Genomic DNA, 22112 nt, shown 5'->3' with positions numbered 1-22112 from the left:
CAGCTTACTGTAACTCAGGCTGAGGCATGTTCCCACCTCAGGCCAAGTAATTAAGCCAGCAGCATACACCACCACAACCAACCCATTTTTAAAATTTTTGTAGAGACATGGTCCTGCTATATTGTACAAGCTGGTCTCAAACTCCTGGCTCAAGTGATCCCCCACCTCAGCCTCCCAAAGCACTGGGATTACAGGCATGAGCCAACATGCCAGGTCTCAAAAGGTGCTTTTTAAATGCTTATAGACTTGCTATTTGTTCAATACTTCTCTAAAGCAATTTTTGGAAGGAAAAAAGTGATTTCGGTATTTTGTTTAATCTTACTTAAAATTTGAAAACCTATTTATTATTCTTATTTAATAATTTAAGAATTATTTATTCAATGTTTTCTATGTACTAGTCACTGTTTTAGACACCAGAGATATAGCACTGAACATAGGAAAAATTCTTCACTAATGCAGAAGAGTGCATTCTGGTTGCAGAGGCAACAATAATTAATAAAATAAATGAGATAATAATAGAAGAATAAAAGCTGAAAAATAAGAATGTTGAGGGAGCTTTAAAAATATTTTAGTATTCAGTATTTAGTGTTTATCAGTACTGTGAACATACATTCAGAAATTAATACCTTTATCTTTATGCCTTGGTGTCTTCAATTAATGAAACCATATCTTATCATAGCTGTAATATTAAAAGGAAAGAATCTGTTGTACATGTCCAGCAAGTTAGAGATGGATTTGAGAGTAATCCTGTTTTCATTTTTATATAGTCACCGTTTGTTTATTCATCACAGCTGATCCAATTAGGGGCAGGTCCAGGTCTGCAGCTCACTCACTGGCCTTTAAAGCATATGCCTAATAATCAGGACATTTGTATTCAGGTATCATAACTCAACTACTGCTTATGTAAATTCAAAAACTAATAATTTAAATGAGTTTTCTGGTAAATTTTGATGGCCTTGAAGAATCTCGTGAGAATTAATTTCGAAATAGGGACAATCCAAGATGGTCAAATAGGAACAGCTCTGGAGTGCAGTTCCCAGTGAGAATGCAGAGGGTGAGTGATCATTGTATTTCCAAACCAGTTTTTACTGCCCACAAACCAGGCGATTCCCGGGCGGAAAAGCACCACGAGTCTCCAGCACAATTGTTTCAGCCAATGCAGCGGGTCTCTGCACAGAAACTCACACAAACCAGGGCTGCCATTTTAACTAGCACCTGGAACACCTGGGAGACAGAGTCACCCACTCGACTGAAAAAAAGTGGGCTGAAACAGGGAGCCAGGTGATGTGGCTCAGCAGGTCCCACCCCAACAAAGACCAGCAATCTGAAACGCTCTGGATTGAGAGATTCACAGCAAGCACAGCTGGACCCAGGACGGTTCAGCTCTGTGGGGGGAAGGGCGTTCACCATTGCCAAGGCAGTCCACCACTACCGAGGCAATCCACCATTACCAAGGCAGTCCGCCATTACAGAGACAGTCCGCCATTACTGAGACAGTTCTAACTATACCTCCATAAACAAAACCGCAAGGAAGTTCACACAGCAACTGGGCAGAGCCCAGGGCAGCTCACCAACACCTCTGCTGGCAGACTGTGACTAGGTTACCTCCTAACTGGGCAGGGCATCTCTGTAAAAAGGCATTAGCACGTCAGGAACTTACAAATAAAACCCCACCTTCCAGGACAGAGCACCTGGGGGAAAAAAAGGAGTTATAAGTTCTGCTGCAGCAGACTTAAACATACCTGCCTGGCGGCTCTGAACGGAACAACAGAACTCACAGCTCAGCACTTGAGCACCTATAAGGGACAGACTGTCTCCTCAAGCAGCTCTACGACCCCCATATACCCAAACAGACACCTCATAAAGGAGAGCTCAGGCTGACATCTGGCAGGTACCCTTCTGGGACAAAGATAACAGAAGAAACTGGCAGCAACCCTTACTGTTCTGCAGCCACCTCAGTTGATCCCAGGGCAAGCAGGGTCTAGAGTAGAAGTCCAGCAGTCCTACAGCAGAGGGGCCTGACTGTTAGAAGGAAAACTAAAAAACAGAAAGATATAACTTCATCATCAACAAAAAGGACATCCACTCAGAGACCCCATCCGAAAGTCAACAACTACAAAGGCCACAGGTAGATAAATCCACAAAGATGGGAAGAAACCAGCGCAAAAGGATGAAAACACCCAAAACCAGAATGCCTCTCCTCCTCCAAGGGATCACACTCCTCAACAGAAAGGGAACAAGGCTGGATAGAGAGTGAGTCTGATTAACCGACAGAAACAGGCTGTAGAAGGTGGGAAATAACAAACTTCTCAGAGATAAAAGAACATGTGCTAACACAACGCAAAGAAACTAAGAACCTTGAAAAAAGGTTTGACGAAATGCTAATGAGAATAAACAGCTTACAGCAGAATATAAATGAATTGATGGAGCTGAAAAACACAAGAGAACTTCACGAAGCATACATATGTTTCCATAGCCAAATCAACCAAGCAGAAGAAAGGATATGAGACTGAAGATCAACTCAATGAAATAAAATGAAAAGGAAAGATTAGAGAAAAAAGAGTGCAAAGAAATGAACAAAGCCTCCAAGTAATATGGGATTATGTGAAAAGACCTACTCTACGTTTGACAGGTGTACCTGAATGTGATAGAGAGAATGAATCCAAGCTGGAAAACACTCTTCAGGACATTATCCAGGAAAACTTCCCCAACCTAGCAAGGCAGGCCAAATCTCAAGTCCAGGAAATACAGAGAACACCACAAAGATAATCCTCAAGAAGAGCAACCCCAAGGCACATAATCGTCAGATTCACCAGGGTTGAAAGGAAGGACAAAATGCTAAGAACAGCCAGAGAGAAACATCAGGTTACCCACAAGAGGAAGCCCATCAGACTCACAGCAGATCTCTCAAAAGAAACCCTGCAAACCAGAAGAGAATGGGGGCCAACATTCAACATCCTTAAAGAAAAGAACTTTCAACCCAGAATTTCATATCCAGCCAAACTAAGCTTCATAAGCAAAGGAAAAATAAAATCCTTTACAAACAAGCAATTGCTCAGAGGTTTCGTTACCACCAGGTATGCCTTACAAGAGCTCCTGAAAGAAGCACTAAATATAGAAAGGAACAACCAGTACCAGCCACTCCAAAAACATATCAAATGATAGAGCATCAACACAATGAAGAAACAGCAAACTAATGGGAAAAACAACCACCTTGCATCAAAATGGCACGATCAAATTCACACATAACAATATTAACCTAAAATATAAATGGGCTAAGTGCCCCAGTCAAAAGACACAGACTGGCAAATTGGATAAAAAGTCAAAACCCATTGGTGTGCTGTACCCAGGAAGCCCATCTCACATGCAAGGATACACACAGGCTCAAAATAAAGGGATGGAGGAAGATTTACCAAGCAAATGGAGAGCAAAAAAGCAGGAGGTGCAATTCTCGTCTCTGATAAAATAGACTTTAAACCAACAAAGATCAAAAGAGACAAAGAAAGGCATTACATAATGGTAAAAGGATCAATGCAACAAGAAGAGATAATGATCCTAAATATATATGCAGCCAATACAGGAGCATCCAGATACATAAGGTAAGTTCTTAATGACTTACAAAGAAACTTAGACTCCCACACAATAATAGTGGGAGACTTTAACACTCCACTGTCAGTATTAGACAGATCAACAAGACAGAAAATCAACAAGGATATCCAGGACTTGAATTCAGATCTGGACCAAGCAAACCTAATAGACATTTATAGAACTCTCCACCCCAAATCCACAGAATATACATTCTTCTCAGCACCACATCACACCTACTCTAAAATTGACCACATACTTGGAAGTAAATCACTCCTCAGCAAATGCAAAAAGAATGGAAATCATAACAAACAGACTCTCAGACCACAGTGCAATCAAATTAGAGCTCAGGATTAAGAAACTAACTCAGAACCACACAACTTCACAGAAACTAAACATCTGGTTCTTGAATGTTGACTGGATAAACAATGAAATGAAGGCAGAAATAAAGATGTTCTTTGAAACGAATGAGAACGAAGACAGAACGTACCAAAATCTCTGGGACACATTTAAAGCAGTGGCTAGAGGAAAATTTATAGCAATAAATGCCCGTATTAGAACACCCTATCATCAAAATTGAAAGAGCTAGAGGAGCAAGATCAAAAAAACTCAAAAGCTAGCAGGAGACAAGAAATAACTAAGATCAGAGCAGAAGTGAAAGAGACAGAGACACAGAAAACCCTTCAAAAAATCAACAAATCCAGGAGCTGGTTTTTGAAAAGAACAAAACAGACCCACTAGCCAGATTAATAAAAAAGAAGACAGAAGAATCAAATAGATGCAATAAAAAATGATAAAGGGGATATCACCACTGATTCCACAGAAATACAAACTACCATCAGAGATTACTACAAACAACTCTATGCTAGTACACCAGTAAACCGGGAAGAAATGTATAAATTCCTAGACACTTGCACTCTCCCAAGACTCAACCAGGAAGAAGTTGAAACCCTGAATGGACCAATAACAAGGGCTGAAGTTGAGGCATCAATTCATAGCCTACCAACTAAAAAAAGCCCAGGTCCAGATGGGTTCACAGCTGAATTCTACCAGACATACAAAGAGGAGTTTGTACCACTCCTTCTGAAAATATTCCAAACGATCCAAAAAGGGGGTATCCTTCCCAAATCATTTTATGAGACCAACATCATCCTGATACCAAAACCCAGCAGACTCAACAAGAAAAGAAAAATTCAGGTCACTATCCATGATGAACATAATGCAAAAATTTTCAATAAAATAGTGGCAAACCGATTGCAACAGCACATCAAAAAGCTCATTCATCATGATCAACTAGGCTTCATCCCAGGGATGCAAGGCTGGTTCAACATAAGCAAGTCTATGAACGTAATTCACCACATAAACCATACCAAAGACAAAAACCACATGATTATCTCAATTGATGCAGAGAAGGCCTGCAACAAAATTCAACAGCCCTTCATGCTAAAAATTCTCAATAAACTAGGTATTGACGGAACATATCTCAAAATAATAAACGCTATTTATGACAAACCCACAGCCAATATCATACTGAATGGGCAAAAACTGGAAGCATTGCCTTTGAAATCTGGCACTAGACAAGGATGCCCTCTCTCACCACTCCTATTCAATATAGTATTGGAAGTTCTAGCCAGAGCAATCAGGCAAGAAAAAGATTTAAAAAAAGGGTATTCAATTAGGAAAGGAGAAAGCCAAATTGTCTCTATTTGCAGATGACATGATTGTATATTTAGGAGACCCCATCATCTCAGTCCAAAATCTCCTGAAACTGATAAGCAACTTCCGCAAAGTCTCAGGTTACAAAATCAATGTGCAGAAATCACAAGCCTTCCTATACACCAATGACAGATTTAAAGAGAGACAAATCAAGAATGAATTGCCATTCACAATTGCAACGAAGAGAATAAAATACCTAGGAATACAACTAACAAAGGATGTAAAGGACCTCTTCAAGGAGAACTACAAACCACTGCTCAAGGAAATAAGACAGGACACAAACAGATGGAAAAACCTTCCATGCTCATGGTTAGGAAGAATCAATATTGTGAAAATGGTCATATTGCTCAAAGTAATTTATAGATTCAATGCTATCCCCAACAAGCTACCTATGACCCTCTTCACAGAACTGCAAAAAAAACACCTTAAACTTCATATGAAACCAAAAGAGGGCCCGCACAGCCAAGTCAATTCTAAGCAAAAAGAACAAAGCTGGAGGCATCATGCTACCTGACTTCAAACTATACTACAAGACTACAGTAATCAAAACAGCATGGTACTGATACCAAAACAGAGATACAGACCAATGGAACAGAACAGAGGCCTCGGAGGCAACGCCACTCATCTACAACCATCTGATCTTTGACAAACCTGACAAAAACAAGCAATGGGGAAAGGATTCCCTGTTTAATAAACAGTGTTGGAAAAACTGACTAGTCATGTACAGAAAGCAGAAACTGGACCCCTTCCTGATACCTTACACTAAAATTAACTCCAGATGGATTCAAGACTTAAACATAAAACCTAACACCATAAAATCCCTAGAAGAAAACCTAGGCAAAACCATTCAGGACATAGGCATAGGCAACAACTTCATGACTAAAACACCAAAAGCATTGGCAACAAAAGCCAAAATAGACAAATGGGATCTAATTAAACTCCAGAGCTTCTGTACAGCAAAAGAAACAATCATTAGAGTGAACCAGCAGCCAACAGAATGGGAAAAAATTTTTGCAGTCTACCCATCTGACAAAGGGCTAATATCCAGAATCTACAAAGAACTAAAACAGATTTACAAGAAAAAAAACAAACAAACCCATTCAAAAGTGGGTGAAAGATGTGAACAGACACTTTTCAAAAGAAGACATATATGAGGCCAAGAAACATGAAAAAATGCTCATCATCACTGGTCATTAGGGAAATGCAAATCAAAACCACACTGAGATACCATCTCATGCCAGTTAGAATGGCAATCGTTAAAAAATCTGGAGACAGCAGATGCTGAAGGGGATGTGGAGAAATAGGAACACTTTTACACTGTTGGTGGGAGTGTAAATTAGTTCAACCATTGTGGAAGACAGTGTGGCGATTCCTCAAGGACCTAGAAGTAGAAATTCCATTTGACCCAGCAATCCCATTACTGGGTATATATATCCAAAGGACTATAAATTGTGCTATTATAAAGACACATGCACACGTATGTTCATTGCGGCACTGTTTACAATAGCAAAGACTCGAATCAACCCAAATGCCCGTCAATAATAGACTGGACAAGGAAAATGTGGCACATATACACCATGGAATGCTATGTAACCATAAAAAATGATTAGTTTGTTTCCTTTGTAGGGACATGGATGAATCTAGAAACCATCATTCTCAGCAAACTGACACAAAAGCAGAAAATCAAACACCACATGTTCTCACTCATAGGCGAGTGTTGAACAATGAGAACACATGGACACAGGGAGGGGAGCCTCACACACTGGGGTCTGTTGGCGGGGGACTAGGAGAGGAACAGCAGGGCATAGGGAGTTGGGAAGGGATAACATGGAGAGAAATGCCAGATACAGGTAATGGGGACAGAGGCAGCAAACTACATTGCCATAAATGTACCTATGCAACAATCCTGAATGTTCTGCACATGTACCCCAGAACCTAAAGTGCAATAAAATATATTTTTTAAAAAAAGAATTAATTTCTATATGTATAGATCTATCTGGGAAAAAAGTATTCCATTTTAGATCTATATACCTCCACATGTCAGGTTTTCAAAGATTCTACAAGATTTGTTTCTCAATGTTCTGTTTTACTTAGGAGTATGACTAGTAGAAAGATGCTCTGTTACTCTTTTATACAAATGAGTTCTTCTATGTACTAAGCATCTTTCTAGACACCAGGTATACAATAGAGAATAAAACAAGTACCATCCCTTACAGCTTGCTTCATTCAAGTTGCAGAGATTCCATTAATAAGCAAGTAAATATATATATAGCATCAAGGCATGCATGAGGAAAATACAACACTGAAGAAAAAGCAAGGTTAGTGGAACAGAAAGTGCTACTTTGTGGGGAGGGTACAGCTTTACAAAACTACTCAGGAAAAGCTTCATTGATAAAGGATAGTTCAACAGAACCACCAAGCAAATATGGGAATGACTACTGTGAATATCTGGAGGCCATTCTTTCATGGTGGCTCTGTTGAACTTTCATTACCAACACCAACAGGCCAGTTTATTTGGAGTGGGGTGGAAAATAGATGATCAGGAGGTAGAGAGAATTATATAGAATATTTATAGGTATGTAGGATTTTATAAGCTATTTTTAGGAATTTTCTAAGACTCTACAGGTCACTTACAAGATCTTGGTGTTGTTCTGAGTGAGATGAGAAGAGAGGCCACTGGAAAATTTGGGAACAGAGAGTAATAAAATGATCTTAGATTTTTAAAAGACCTGGCCAGTGTACTAAGAGCAGGTTGAGGAACAAGTGCACAGAAGCAGGGAGACTAGTTAGGAGACTATGTGATAAAACAGGTGGAAGATGATGGTGACTTTTGCCAGTGTGGTGAGAAGTAGTTGGATTCTGGTTGTAGGCTGAAAGGAAAGCTGACAGAATTTGATGATGACCTCTGGGACACAAAAGACAGCAGTCAAGATTTTTGGCTTGAGCAGTAGAAAAGATAGACTTGCTCTTGATAAGATGGAAATTATCTGCGGGGTAGGTTTGGGTGGGAAGATCAGGTGTTTGGTTAGATATTTCAAGTGTAAGAAACCTATTACACATAAAATTGGAGATGTTGAGTAGACTGCTGGATATTTGACCCTAGCGATCTGAGGAGAGATCATGGATGATTACTGAGGAAAGGTTTAACACTAGTGAATGACAGAGTTTAATGTGTGTAAAACTGGTTTATTACTATCAAGTACTAGAATGCTTCATACACATTAAAACACCGCTGTGTTTCCTAATCGATTTATTTTAAAATTTAAACTACAGCAAGAAAAGGCAATGAAGTGCTTAATATAACAGCTTAGGGATTATTTTAGCTATTAGTCATGTGATAAATATCAGGAAATAGGAAAGAACCTAGGTCAAACAACTACTGTAAAATATCAGGAAAATTGTATCTTCTAAATATTTGTTTTTTTTAAGGATTGGGCCTTTATAATTTTTTTCCCAATTATCCTAGGAAGTAATAAGAGAAAAAACCTAGACTGGAGTAGAAGTAAAAGAATTTGCCTGAAAAATTGTTTAACAAGTAAATTACTCATAAAAGTATTACTATGTGAAAGATACTACAAAGTGAAAGTAAATGTTGCTGATTCATTTTCCTTAGTTTATTTTTAAAATATGAGTGGTAGTATACTTTTAATGTGTTGGTTTAAAATTTACCTTTCTTTGGAGTATTTTGCATTTCATATATATTTTTGCAAATAATTCAAATTATTAACTTTGGTAAAACATGATACCTTACTGAAGAGTATGTACTTCTCATTTAAATCACAGCTAATGCTACTAAAAGTTAGTAATAATTCTCTTCATTCATTTTTAAAAATTAAACTTTTCTTTTTTTTTTTTTGAGATGGAGTTTCCCACTTGTTGCTCAGGCTGGATTGCAGTGGCACGATCTGGGATCACTCACTGCAACCTCCACCTCCTGGGTTCAAGTGATTCTCCTGCCTCAGCCTCCTGAATAGCTGGGATTAGAGGCGCCTGCCATCATGTCCAGCTAATTTTTTGTATTTTTAGCAAAGACGGGGTTTCATCATGTTGGTCAGGCTGGTCTCAAACTCCTGACCTCAGGTAATCCACCCGCCTCAGCTTCCCAAAGTGCTGAGATTACAGACATGAGCCACCACACCTGGCCTAAAAATTAAACTTTTCCTACTGGTCATGTCTAATTTTAATTAGTTTTCATAAAATCCTGATTATATGATTGAACATTTTAAACACATAAAAAAACGAAAACTCACCATGTTGCTTCTGTTTTGGGTTATACATTTTCCACCACCGAAAAATGATAAATCCATCTTGAATTCTAAGAAAGGTAGATTACAAAATTAGAATTTAAGTAATAATTAATTCTTAGTTATTGCAAAAGGCAGGGAATTCATAATGAATAAGGAAATACAGAAAATCCTCAAAAGAACAGTGGCATACATAAACACAAATCTTTTTGTGAACAAAGACTTATGAAGTATGTTTAGATCTTCTAGATAAAAAAGGAAAAGAAATTTTGCATAGCTAAAGATTCTTGACAAATAAAAGTTGTATGTATTTACCATATACAACATGTTTTGAAATATTATAGTCTTCTAATTAATGGTAACAGGAAAATGAACTACTAACAGAAATGCTTTCCTTTTTAAGTGATATTTTCTAAAAATATAAAAATTACAAATACCTAGGTCTACAGGAGAGAGGAAAAAAAAAAATATACACAATAGCCAAATCTTGAAAGGGGGAAGTTAGCACACTAAGGGGAAACTTTTAAAGATGTTCCTTTGTTTCTCATAAATAACCTAGCATCTAGTGCCCCAAAAGGATGGACTTATAGTCTCTTAGCTTTTTATTTTTCACTTTTGATTTGGAAATAATTTTAGACTAGCATAGAACTTGTCTTCTATAGGTTTAAGTGAGGTGTGAGTATTGCCAACTCTAGCACCTCTCAATTAATTCAAAACTTTGAATTCTACTTAAGTCACAAATTTTAAGAAAATCACAAAAATAGAATAGGCTTTTCTTTCAAGACTTCTCAGAAGAAGGAACATTTCAATCACATCCTTTCTTATTATATTCATAGCTGTGCTTCCTTATTAGAATAAAATTAGAGTTGCTATCAAATGCTAAACAACTCTGTAAACTTATTATCTCTAATAAGGAGCTAATGGATGACAGCTGCTAACATCTCTAAACCTTGCTATATATAACGAACAACTACTATAAACTCTATGATATAAAATGGTCAAGCAACTTAATGGTTCACTTTTTCATCTAGAAATGAATGATTATTTTTCTAGATTCATATAGAAATGATTATTCATTTCTATAAACTGCTATGTAATAAATTAATTCTTTTCTAAATTAATCCATTGACAAAAATATTTTAAAACATCAATTCACCAAGTATGATTTGCTGGAAAAAAAATTTATAGTTTTATTTGAAGAAGTAAGTAACATTAAATAAAACGTAGTATAACATTTTAACAATATTTTTGTATATATTTAACAATATATCTTGTATTAAGTATGTTTAAGATGGGTCCTTTTTAATTTTTTAATTTTGTTACCTAATAGACATGTCTTCTGTAATGTAATAGATTTCACGAACCATGACTTTTCCAGAAAGAACAGAGAAAGAGAAGGAACCTGTTACAGGAAGGAAAAAACAGCAATTAATGCAACTGTTTTAACAGACAGTAGAGTCCTTAAAGTTTAAAATAACATTAGCACTCAATTTATTCAATAAGCATCTCTTCTCACTCCCTTCCTGATATCCTTATAGCCTTACTGATTTTCCATCATTCTTTCCCCAGTAAAACAAAAAGTGCTATACACATATCATCATTATGAAGTAAGCTACTAAATAACCAGAAGAGGATTATTAGTTTAAGTAACTGCTTTGTATGAATAATTCCCTTAATTATGCACAGCCATTAAATAAACCCAAGTAGTGACTAATTCACCATTTTTCTTTAGTAATTTGAGTGACTGCAGGAACCAGCCATGGCCTAAAATTAATGAAAGACTATTTATGTTTGAGGGAAGTTTTGTGTCGATTAAGAGGTACTCAACTATTAGGCAGGGTTAGAATGGTTCTCTCTAGTCATCTCTCCCCACCCCTTTCTCCCTGGTTTAGGGCTTTCAAAGCACCCTAGCTTCCTAATACACCCTTCTACCTACTTGCAAACGTCCCACTTTTTTCGTTTCTTCCTTTTTTTTTTTTTTTTTGAAATGGAGTCTCACTCTGTCACCAGGCTGGAGTGCAGTGGCGCGATCTTGGCTCACTGCAACCTCTGCCTCCCGAATTCAAGTGATTCTCCTGCCTCAGCCTCCTGAGTAGCTAGGACTACAGGCATCCACCAACATGCCTAGCTAATTTTTTGTATTTTTAGTAGAGACAGCGTTTCACCATGTTGGCCAGGATGGTCTCGATCTCTTGACCTTGTGATCTGACCACCTCAGCCTCCCAAAGTGCTGGGATTACAGGCATGAGCCACCATGCCCAACTCAAACTTCCCACTTTTAAGTACTCAAAAAATTGAATAAAGCAGTCCGTAAAATGAAACATACAAGATGATTCCAACTTACAGATTTTAAAGTATGGGTTTTAAAAATAATAAAAACTACAATGAACATTAAACATTTTCTTTGAAAGGTGGACTCTTAAGAAATTTCTATTTCTATATTTTATACACATCCAAGTTTTTCAAATTCTTTTAACGAGCATCTTTTATAAGTTAAAAAAAAAAGGTTACTAGAAACACTTAAAGAATAATAAATAATGGGGTAAAGGACATAACCAAGTGGATATTATCATAGAGTCATGGAGTGCTGTGTCAGAGAAATTCCAGTTAGATTATTTCAACTATTAAGAAACCAAGGTAAATTTCTAATGCTACTATGTGTTCATGAAATATAAATTTATAATATACATCTGCTTTGGTTTGAATGTTTGTCTCTCCAAAACTTAAGATGAAACTTAATTCTCATTATGACAGTGTTAGATGAGTGGGGAGTCCGACTATAGTATTTCAGATGTCAGACCTTTGGGAAGTAATCAAGATTAAATGAGGCCATGATGTTGGGGCATCAGTGGCTTTACAAGAGGAAAAAGAGACCTGAACAAGCAAGCTCAGCCCCCTCACTATGTGGCACCCTGTGCCACCTCAAGACTCTGCAGTTTCCACTGGCCAGAAGGTCCTCACCAGATACACCCCCTCAACTTTGGACTTCCCAGCCTCCAGAACTGTAAGAAATAAATTACTTCTCTTTATAAATGACCTAGTCTCAGGTATTCAGTTATAGCAACAGAAAATGGTAAGACATATCAAGATTATAAGGAAGAAAAAAATTCAGTGTAACTCAAACTCACCAATATGGATATAGCCATGCTTGTATAATCTGTTAAGAACTAGTGTTAAAATAAGACCAACATTCCGGGAATTATAATACGTGAGGTAAATAATCCATCCACAGGACAAAATGGTAGCTGTTGGGAGGAAAATAAATCAGAAATAATAGGATTTACTTCTACCTAGTAATGTGTCCTCTTACAATTTAGTACATGGAATTTTAAAACCAGAGGCTGATTATAATTTATCCAACTTTCTTCCTCTTCATCATTCATTATCCAGAAAAGCATAACTTCCAATCAGAGCCATTAGAGCAATGTTTCAAGTATGGCTGCTTTCCTTTCTGTTTACTTATTACTGCTTTGTACTGTTTTAGTTATCAAACATTATGTAAAAACGTTCTGGGAGAAGAAAGCCCATATTTCTGAATATTCTGAAACACATCCACCTTTATTAGGCCAAAAAACTCATCTCATACACAAGTTCATTCCCAAGCTATTTCCTGAAACAAACTATAGTCATTTGTAAAGAAAGAAAAATAATGATTTTTTAAATCTCTGATTTAAAAAAACCTTCTGCTTTTTAAGTCTCTGATTTAAAAAAACCTTCTGCTTTTTAAAGCTGTGTTTTAAACAAATAAAAGAAGTGGACATTTAGTGTAAAGGCATATTAAATAGGCCACCTGTAACTAGATATTTTGCTGTAAAGGGTAAGACAATAAGTTATGATGAATGTCACTGAATATGTTACAGTAAATGATATTCTAAATTTGGTTTTTTCTTCAATGAAAGTGTATAGTTACTTATAAAATTCATATTCTCAAAAAATATAGTCCACGAATATACAAAAGGCAAAACACAGGAAAACATTGTTTTGATAATAAATTTGCTCTTACTTATCCTTTTCGAAAGTATAACTACTTCTAAATTATGAGAAAGTTGTGTAAAGCAACTTAACCTGTACAACCCTTTAGTAACATCATATTAAGTCCTTAACTTTTAAACCATTATGTATCATATATAAAACAAAGCGATCATTGCAAGTCAACATAAAATACTATTCCCAGGGTCGCTTAGATTGATGGTAATAGCTTTGACATACTAAGTGCTATGATTTGCCCATAAACAAAAAATATTTTGAAAAGTTAATTTGATGATATGCCATTATATCTCAAGTTTAAAGTCATTTTGTATAAATTTTTACTATAAATCATTGTATCAACAGTAGTTTGTTATATGAGTCCTTCAGAATGGAAACAGGCATTTGCTGAGAAAATATGCTTTTAGTATTAAACAAGCCAGGAATTGTAGTCTTTTCATTATAGCACGCCCTTCTACCCTCATTGTAAAACAGAGGGATTAAACAATTGCTCTGTGTTTTACTGCTTGTTACCGTTGCTGTTTTTTTCTTAAAGGAGGTATTTAGAAAGGAAAAAGTCTGAAAAATTCTAGGTAACAGGAAAGGGAACAGACACTTCACCTCTACTCATACATACTCCTACCCACATCCTTGGGTGTCATGAAAGAAGCATAAGTACGCCCTCAGGAAAAAAACCACCTGTGTAACCCATATAAAATACTTCATCTTTATGGGCCTCAATTCCCCAACAGGGAATTAAAAGGAAAAGAATAAAAACCTACCTTCATAAAGCTCCTCTAAGCATTAAGTGAGACAGCATAAGTACAAACTGGTATCTAGCACACAGAACATGCACAACAAATTATCATTACCCTTCCTTTCCTCTCTTAAATTTCCTCTCTCTTGTTTCCAATTCTTAAGCCAAAATTAAAGTCAAATACCATTCTCCCATGAATACATGCTGAGCAGAAACAGCCTACAATAATTTCTCCCTTCCCCTGTATTATTTTTGTATTTCCCCCTCTCATTCATTCATATTCATTCATTCACTCATATTTCCTATCTTCCCTCTGCTATTTAGTTTGAACTATTTGTATATACCTAGAAAACTGCTAGATTATGACAAAAAATTATTAATAGCAGATCTCACTGCCAAGTGCACAAAGAGTGAGGAAAGAGATTAAAAGATTAGGCATATAATTGTATTTTACTATAAAAATAGAATGATTTTTACAGTAAAACTGTATCTGAGGATTTATTATTTCTGTAACAAAAGTATCTGTGTGTGTGTGTGTATGTGTGTGCTGAGTTAAGAAGTAGGGGAGGTGACCTGAAACCGGAAAGAATAAGCTAAGTGCAATGTTTTTCTTCTCTTTCCACTTCCCCTAAGTCAGATGAGAAGGCAGCCTAAGAAAAAGTAGAGCATTTCAGAGCTGTTTCCAGAACAAATGTTCAAGAAATATAAATAACAATCTTCCTTCCTAAAAATAAATAAATGGTAGTGTTAGTGTTCCAACTTCAGTCAACCACTGTTTAAAATCTGGCAACTGTTAATCCATACTTAAAACACAATAAAGTAGAAGAAAAATATTCCACTTACCAACAAGGAGCCAAACAACATTGGAATTGTGTTCTGTAAGAAAATCTTCTAATTGAGTAATACTAGGGACAATACTCTCATTCTTCCTTTGATCCATTACTAAAGATTTTCCAGAACAGCAACTAAAGGCCTAAAAGAGGTAGAAGGCTATATTTAGAATCGGAGATTTATAAAATTGGAACAGAAATCCTGCAAAGAGAAAAAAAGGATGAATTTAATAAACAAAGTTAATTAAATCACCTTCCTGTTTCCTTCAATGATGAGAATGCAAAAATACGACAACAAAAATACCCACGTCTACTAACATGTAAGAGAATGGATCATATCTGTGATGTCCTGATGTCACCATTCTAAATATAAGCACTGACTAAAGTTCAATTACTATACTCTGGCTCAAAATAAGAGGAATGTGATTATTCTTTAATCAAAAACATCTCAACAATCAGAAGTATTAGCCATCCACATTAAACAAATTCATCCAGACTTGCCCCAAAAGCTACCACTTAATATTATTATATTTGTCAACTAAGTTAGAAAAATCCCTCTTAACCTCCATCACATCTATATATTCTCCATTATCCCATGGAGAAACAGTCTTCCTAGTTCAGACTCACTCTAGGTAGCTTGAACAGTAAAGAGGCCTCCTGCTATCAGATGCTTAGGATTAAGAACAATTTACTGTCAAACTGTGACCCAACTTCTGACAATTATTTGTATTATACATATGTATGTACATAGATATGTGTATATATGTATATATGCAAACACACAGTAGTAGGATGAATATGAATATTTATATGTACCAAGAATAAAAAGGAATAAATGTTCATATTTTATGATCCAAGAAACAAGAAAAATATTCCTTCAATAATATCATAGTAACATATGACTAACCCAACCTACCTATAATGAAATTATCTCATAGTAAACCAGAAAGAGCAAAAAAGTTAGATTCAATCACGAAGAGAGTTACACAGTTAATAATACTTTAAGACTAAACAGCAGAGGAGATTTTTACAGACAACTACAAAAACAGCACATTTTTTTCTGTAAGAAAGAATACAGAAGGATAACTTTCTAAATGAAATTTGGTACAGCTGACTTAACTTTCTAAATCTGTTTTCTGTTTATTCACCAAAACTCCTATCTTTGGAGATCACAAAACAAGTGTAAAAATTGAATGAGGCTGAGAACCTATAATCCCAGTGCTTTGGTTGGCAAAGGTGGGAAGAACTCTTGAGGCCAGAAGTTGGAGTCCAGCCTGGGCTGCACAGTGAGATCCCAACTCTGCCAAAAAAATTAAAATAAAAAACTAGTCAGGCATGGTGGTGTGCACCTGTAGTCCTAGCTACTCAGGGGACTGATACAGGAGGACTGCTTGAGCCCAGGAGCTAACGGTTACAGTGAGCTATGATCATGCTACTGCACTCCAGCCTGGATGAGAGAGAAAGAGAGAGTTCTCTTCATTCATTCATTCTTTCACTTACTCATAAATAAATAAACAAAAATTGGATGAGACAGCATTGCCAGACACAATCTACAACACATTATGTTTCATATTTCTACATTGTTGAAATCTTATAATTTATAGAGGCAAATTAAACATCTCAAGAAAATAATAAAGAGCTCAATAACAGAAGGTTTATTATTAATAGTGATATGAAAACCTATAGGCAAAAGAGCTAGAGAAGATTAAGAAAATGTTTTCAGTTTTCAATAATCCTTTTTTCCCACAGTGTAGAAACTGAGAAAAAAATGCTCTCATATTTTTCAAAGCTTTGAAAAATCCCCATCAACCAGCACCTTAAAATTTGGGGGCTCACTTTACAACATGATCTTTCTCTTTCTTTCCTCTTAAGTTTTTTTTTTTTTTTTTTTAATTTTTAAAAAGAAGCAAATACTTTGAAAAAAACTATCTAAAAAAAATCTAAAACCAAATATTCACTTATTATATAATGGTTTACATATCATAAAATAACATATGCATCTATTTCATACTTATTTTTACCATTCTACAGATTGCGAGCCAGTACATCACTAAGGAGGAAAAGACTGAGAAGAAGTTCCATGAGACATATGTCCTAGCATTCAGGTCTCCACATTAAAAAGGAAATCTGTTTCTAATCAAATCCAAGGGGAAAGGATCTATCCACCAAAAGGACCTCATCTAAAATAATCATGACCCACTACTGTAACAAACCATAGGTAAAAAGAATGTGGAAAGAGGTTATTAAGGCTGTAAAGACAGAACCCTACAGTATCAAACAAGTTTCAAACAATATTTCCCAAATATTAGAGTAATGCAAAGCCTTTAAGAGAAATCAACAGATAAAGGCTCAATATTTAAAAGAACATATTTTGAACAAGTACAGAAATAAAGGCTAAGATTTAATAAAGCCCCTAAAGTAAGAAGTAGATATTCTGTTATAAAGAAAACAAGGCAACACTGGACACAGAATCAAAATGAAAACGTTGTTACATGCTCAGCCACATAAAGTAGTATATCACCAATTCCTTAACAGTAAGAGACTGGAGACTCATGGTAACCTATCACAAAATCCTCATGGAGCAAATGGTGGAACAAGATACAAAGTGGTTGTTTCCTCTTTCTCTAAACTTCCTGAACAATTCAATCTAAAAGCTGTAAAGTAAAGCAGAATAAAACACGCATCTGCACATGGAGAAGAGAGAGGAGTCTCAGAGGCCTACAGCAAGATGTTGGAGCCTGATATGAATAAATGAAGTATGCACTGGCATGATGGACAGGCTTATGGAGCAGCGGCAGCACTTAAGGGTATCAAAACCAGAGTGAGATGAGGGGCATACACTTGTAGGGGAGAAGTCAGGCATAGGATGCAGGAGCCTAGGTGGAAGGAGAAAAGCAGCCACAGCCAGTAGGAGCTGGAGGTAGCACAGGAGAAGCACTCAGCTTAAGGTTTCAGAGGCTGAGAGGGAGAGCCTGAGCAGAGAGAAAAGAAAATCTACTCAGGAAGACTGCCTGGCATAAGGTGTCAGAGCCCAAGAGAAAGGTGCCATACCCAAAAGAGCTAAGTAGGGCTTCCATGCAGGAGAACAAGCTGAAAAGTATGCTGGAGCAGAAGTAGGATAAGGAGGACACACGTGGGAGATGGCCCATGCACAGTATTGGGGAGGGAGGCTAACCAAGCAAATAAACATATTAAGAATAATGGGAGCCATTATTACGATGTCTCCCTGTTGGAGATATGTAAAGGAAGAAAGTTAGAATGAAACCTAAAATGGCAGGTAAGTACTAGAGCTATGGTTTTCAAAATAAATGGCTATAAAAATAAATATAGCTGTAAATGTGTTTATGTACCGTATACGTGCATGCATATGTTCACTAACAGGTGCTAAGCAACAACACTTCAATAAAAAGGAGCAGAAAACTTTGCTTCTAAAAACCATTTTATACTAAGAGGAAACAGGGCCCCTTGAAAAACTGGCTGATTCCACAACTAAGGGAGAGAAAGTAAAGATAAGCCTTGTTTTCCAAGAAAGGAAAGACAAACTCAAAGAATGATACAAACATGTCAAAAGGACACTTAAGTCAGCTTAAAGAGGCTCCCACTGGAAAAACCCGGGACAGACTAAGCATAAAAATAATTAATAGTAATGGATTACTACCCATTTAATAAAACAGGTATCTGAGTCCATACCAATATAATCAAATTTTGATGGATAATAAAATAGTCACATCAAAATAACTCTTCCCCCACCCCCCAAAAATACTTAATGACAAAGGGGAAAAGAGGAACTTAGAGAAAGGCAAGTTAAGTGATCAATGTAAATACCAGCAGCAACAGGATAAGTCAAAACTGTGAGCCTCTTAATAGAAGAATACAGTCTCGCTTCTGTGATAGTCATGCCAAAGATGCATACAGCTTGAATCTAATCTAATCAGTGGAAGGAGATCCTGGGGGAAAATGAAGCAGCAGCAAAACCAGACTTTCACTTTTATTCTGGGCACTCACATATTGTTTGTTTTACAACTGGCAAGTAATATTTCCATAATTTAAGAAGAAAAAGACAAAGTGATATCTGGAGGACAGGATGCTGCAGTTGGGAAAAGGGCTTTTTTTTTGGTCTAAGCACACATTTCTTGGCCTCTCCTTATAACCATGGCCAAGGTTATAGATGTCTCCCAAACACAAAATTCTAACCTGGTCATCTGTCACTCTATAGTCACATCTTTCTTTCTATGGTTCTTAAACATTTGAATTTTTTAATTAAAATGTAGATACTAAGCAATATCAAACTCTGAGGCCTTCACATAAACTCAGAAATATCAGTTAATACCTAAGCAAGAATTATTTGATATGATAGCCTTGAGTGTAAAATGGAAGGAGGAATACCTACAATGTTCTAGAATTGCAGGGAGGGAAGGAGACAGCTACAAACTAGGGAATGGGTACAGAACACTAAAACAAAAGAGATTAGAGGAAGGGAAAAAGAGAAGGCAGTTATTATGGAAAAACAGTGTAATCAAAAGATGCTGCTTCGGACTATATATTGTTAAAAAAGCAGATCACTATATGGATTAAAAGCAGACTCTATACCATGCTTCACCTGGGTTTAAACGTCAGTTCTGAAATTACAGCTGTGTGATTGTGGGCAAAGTTCCTAACCTCGCTGTACTCTGTTTCCTCATATGTAAAATGAGGACACTACTAGTAGCTGTCTCATAGAGTTATATTGTGAAAATTGGTAAGTTGATATATGTAAAGCATTAGAACTTCTGGCACATCATAGACACTGCATTTTATAAATGTTTGTTATTGGCAGCCAATGCTATTGGTGTCTTGCCCAGATACTGTTGGCACTCACCTCAACACAGGAAAACTGTCATTATGAATACCTGTGACACCCTGCTGAGGTCACTTCTGACTGTAAGGACATGCTCAGCTTGCACTCCAGAGACAAGCCAGAAATGCTGGAGGGTTAATGTCGATGGGTAGGAAGCTGATGGATTAAACACTTAAACTGTCCTTGCTCTTTCTTGGCTTGAGATAACTCCGAGGGATAGTTTACTTGTTCTCCGAGAGTCCCCAATGTGAGTGAGCTCCAGATGTCCAGAGTGGTAACTGCCGGAATAATGCCCTTTATTCACTTCTATCCCTTTCTTTTCTTACTTCCCCACTCCTATCAGTATTTCCTATGATCGTTTCCCAGATCAACTATATTTCCTTGAATCTTTATCTCAGATTTGTTTCTCAGGAAATCCAAAACAAGGTACTGTGTTTTTATTATTTATAACTAGGCCTATCAAATCTAAGGAAAATTTTCTTCACAAGAAACATGACTGTGTGCTTTAGAAGATACCATGAAACCATATGATTTAAAGCACACAATATTTAATACATAAGATTTTTGAAATCTCAATCCACAGCATATGTATGTTTAGGAACTAGCTTCTGACAGAAAGAGGAACATTTCCTCTATCATAACAGGAAGAACAGAGGAAAGAATGAACCCAAATGCAAGGAGATTCTGTAGAGAAAAAAATGACAGACTCTGATTGCTTCCATACATTTTTAAAGTATGAGTCAAGTTCATATTTAAAAACTTTTTTATTTCATCCTTTTGCTTATTATGTTTTTTTTTTTTTTTTTTATAGTTGTAACCCCCTTCCCTTCTACTATCCCTTTTCCTCTTCTATTTTTCTTAACATTTAATTTGTGTTAATAACAGCTAGCAGAAGGATGGCCCTAGGACAATAGTGGAAAAAAATTATGGATGAGAGGACTTTTGTCACCACAGCTTGACTCAAATCCCCTAACTCCATCCTGTCGCAGCAAGATTTGATTAACTCAAAGAAGGAGAGTTGGAAAGGACTGGTTGATTACAATTTTCCCAATTCCCATCTGTGCACCTGCCCACAGGTCCTCAAGAAAGCTCAGTGCACTAGTTAATCCCCTTCCAGGGGATTGTTCCTCTAAAACAAATATCCCATACGTTGAACAGAACTGTGTGAAACGAGGGTTTCCTTTATCAGGCTTAAGCTGGAATATGTCTATATAACATTACTTATCACCTGAAAAGACCAGGCTGGGGAGAGCTATAGGTTACCCTAGCACTGTCATGGGAAAGTATATTTAATTTTGATTATTTAGAACAACACAGGAAGTGCAATATAACTTTTTTTATGTGTTTTTGCTTATCCATTCAATAAATATTTATAGGGCTTAAAAATTCTACTATACAGCTCAGAAATTCTAAGTATTAAGACAGAATATTTATAATCTTTAGAATGTCTGACAATATAGAAAATGCTAAATAAACATTGCTTGAATGACTACTGTATCTTAGTACTTATCACACTGTATTATAACTATCAGCTTCAAAATGAATCTCCCCCACTAATGGCTGCTCCCTAAGGATAAGGTTGCCCTGCTCATTTAGGTATGCAATAGCCAACAAAGTTCCTGGTATTGAGCAGTCTTTCAATAAAAATATTTGCTTCATAAATGAATAAAATAAATGCACCATTATAAAAAAAAAAACATCATTATGAGCTATTGTCAAAGATACATAAGTATATCCAATGTATTCAGGGCCAAAGACACTCCTAAATGATCTTTTTTACCCTAAATAACATTTGGTTCTCTGGTTGGGTGTTGTGGCTCATGCCAATAATCCCAGCACTTTGGAAGGCTCAGGTGGGCAAATCACTTGAGCCCAGGAGACCAGCCTGGGCAACATGGCGAAACCCCATCTCTACCAAAAAAAATACAAAAATTAGCTGGGTGTAGTGGCAAGCACCTGTAGTCCCACCTACTGGAAAGGCTGAGGTGGGAAGGATGTTTGAGCCTGGAAGCTCAAGGATACAGTGAGCTGTGATTGCACCACTGCACACCAGCCTGGGTGACAGAGCAAGACCCTGTCTCAAAAAAGAAAAATTGGTTCTCATTTGCTGGAGCTAAGAAGATATCTCAATATAGTATTCCTCATCCACCCCTCACAACCGGCCCACCAAAAAAAAA

The 22112-nt window shown here is 36.6% G+C and overlaps 1 protein-coding gene across 1 annotated transcript in view; it reads right to left on the bottom strand.

Annotated features, from left to right (window-relative positions):
* LOC108281893 (transmembrane protein KIAA1109-like) overlaps positions 1-22112 on the bottom strand; it is a 62934-nt gene that overhangs the window by 32675 nt on the left and 8147 nt on the right. Inside the window, exons 2-5 of the mRNA XM_017497598.2 lie at positions 15112-15241; positions 12674-12790; positions 10869-10947; positions 9552-9616 (exon numbers count right to left, since the gene is read on the bottom strand). Of these exons, the coding sequence (XP_017353087.1) occupies positions 9552-9616; positions 10869-10947; positions 12674-12790; positions 15112-15208 (358 nt within the window). The 5' untranslated portion in view covers positions 15209-15241. The remainder of the gene's footprint in view (positions 1-9551; positions 9617-10868; positions 10948-12673; positions 12791-15111; positions 15242-22112) is intronic.

This window comes from Cebus imitator, unplaced genomic scaffold (genome assembly GCF_001604975.1).
Source record: "Cebus imitator isolate Cc_AM_T3 unplaced genomic scaffold, Cebus_imitator-1.0 Scaffold233, whole genome shotgun sequence".
In the NCBI taxonomy this organism is placed as follows: Eukaryota; Metazoa; Chordata; class Mammalia; order Primates; family Cebidae; genus Cebus; species Cebus imitator.
This window is presented reverse-complemented; position numbering and strand designations above follow the sequence as displayed.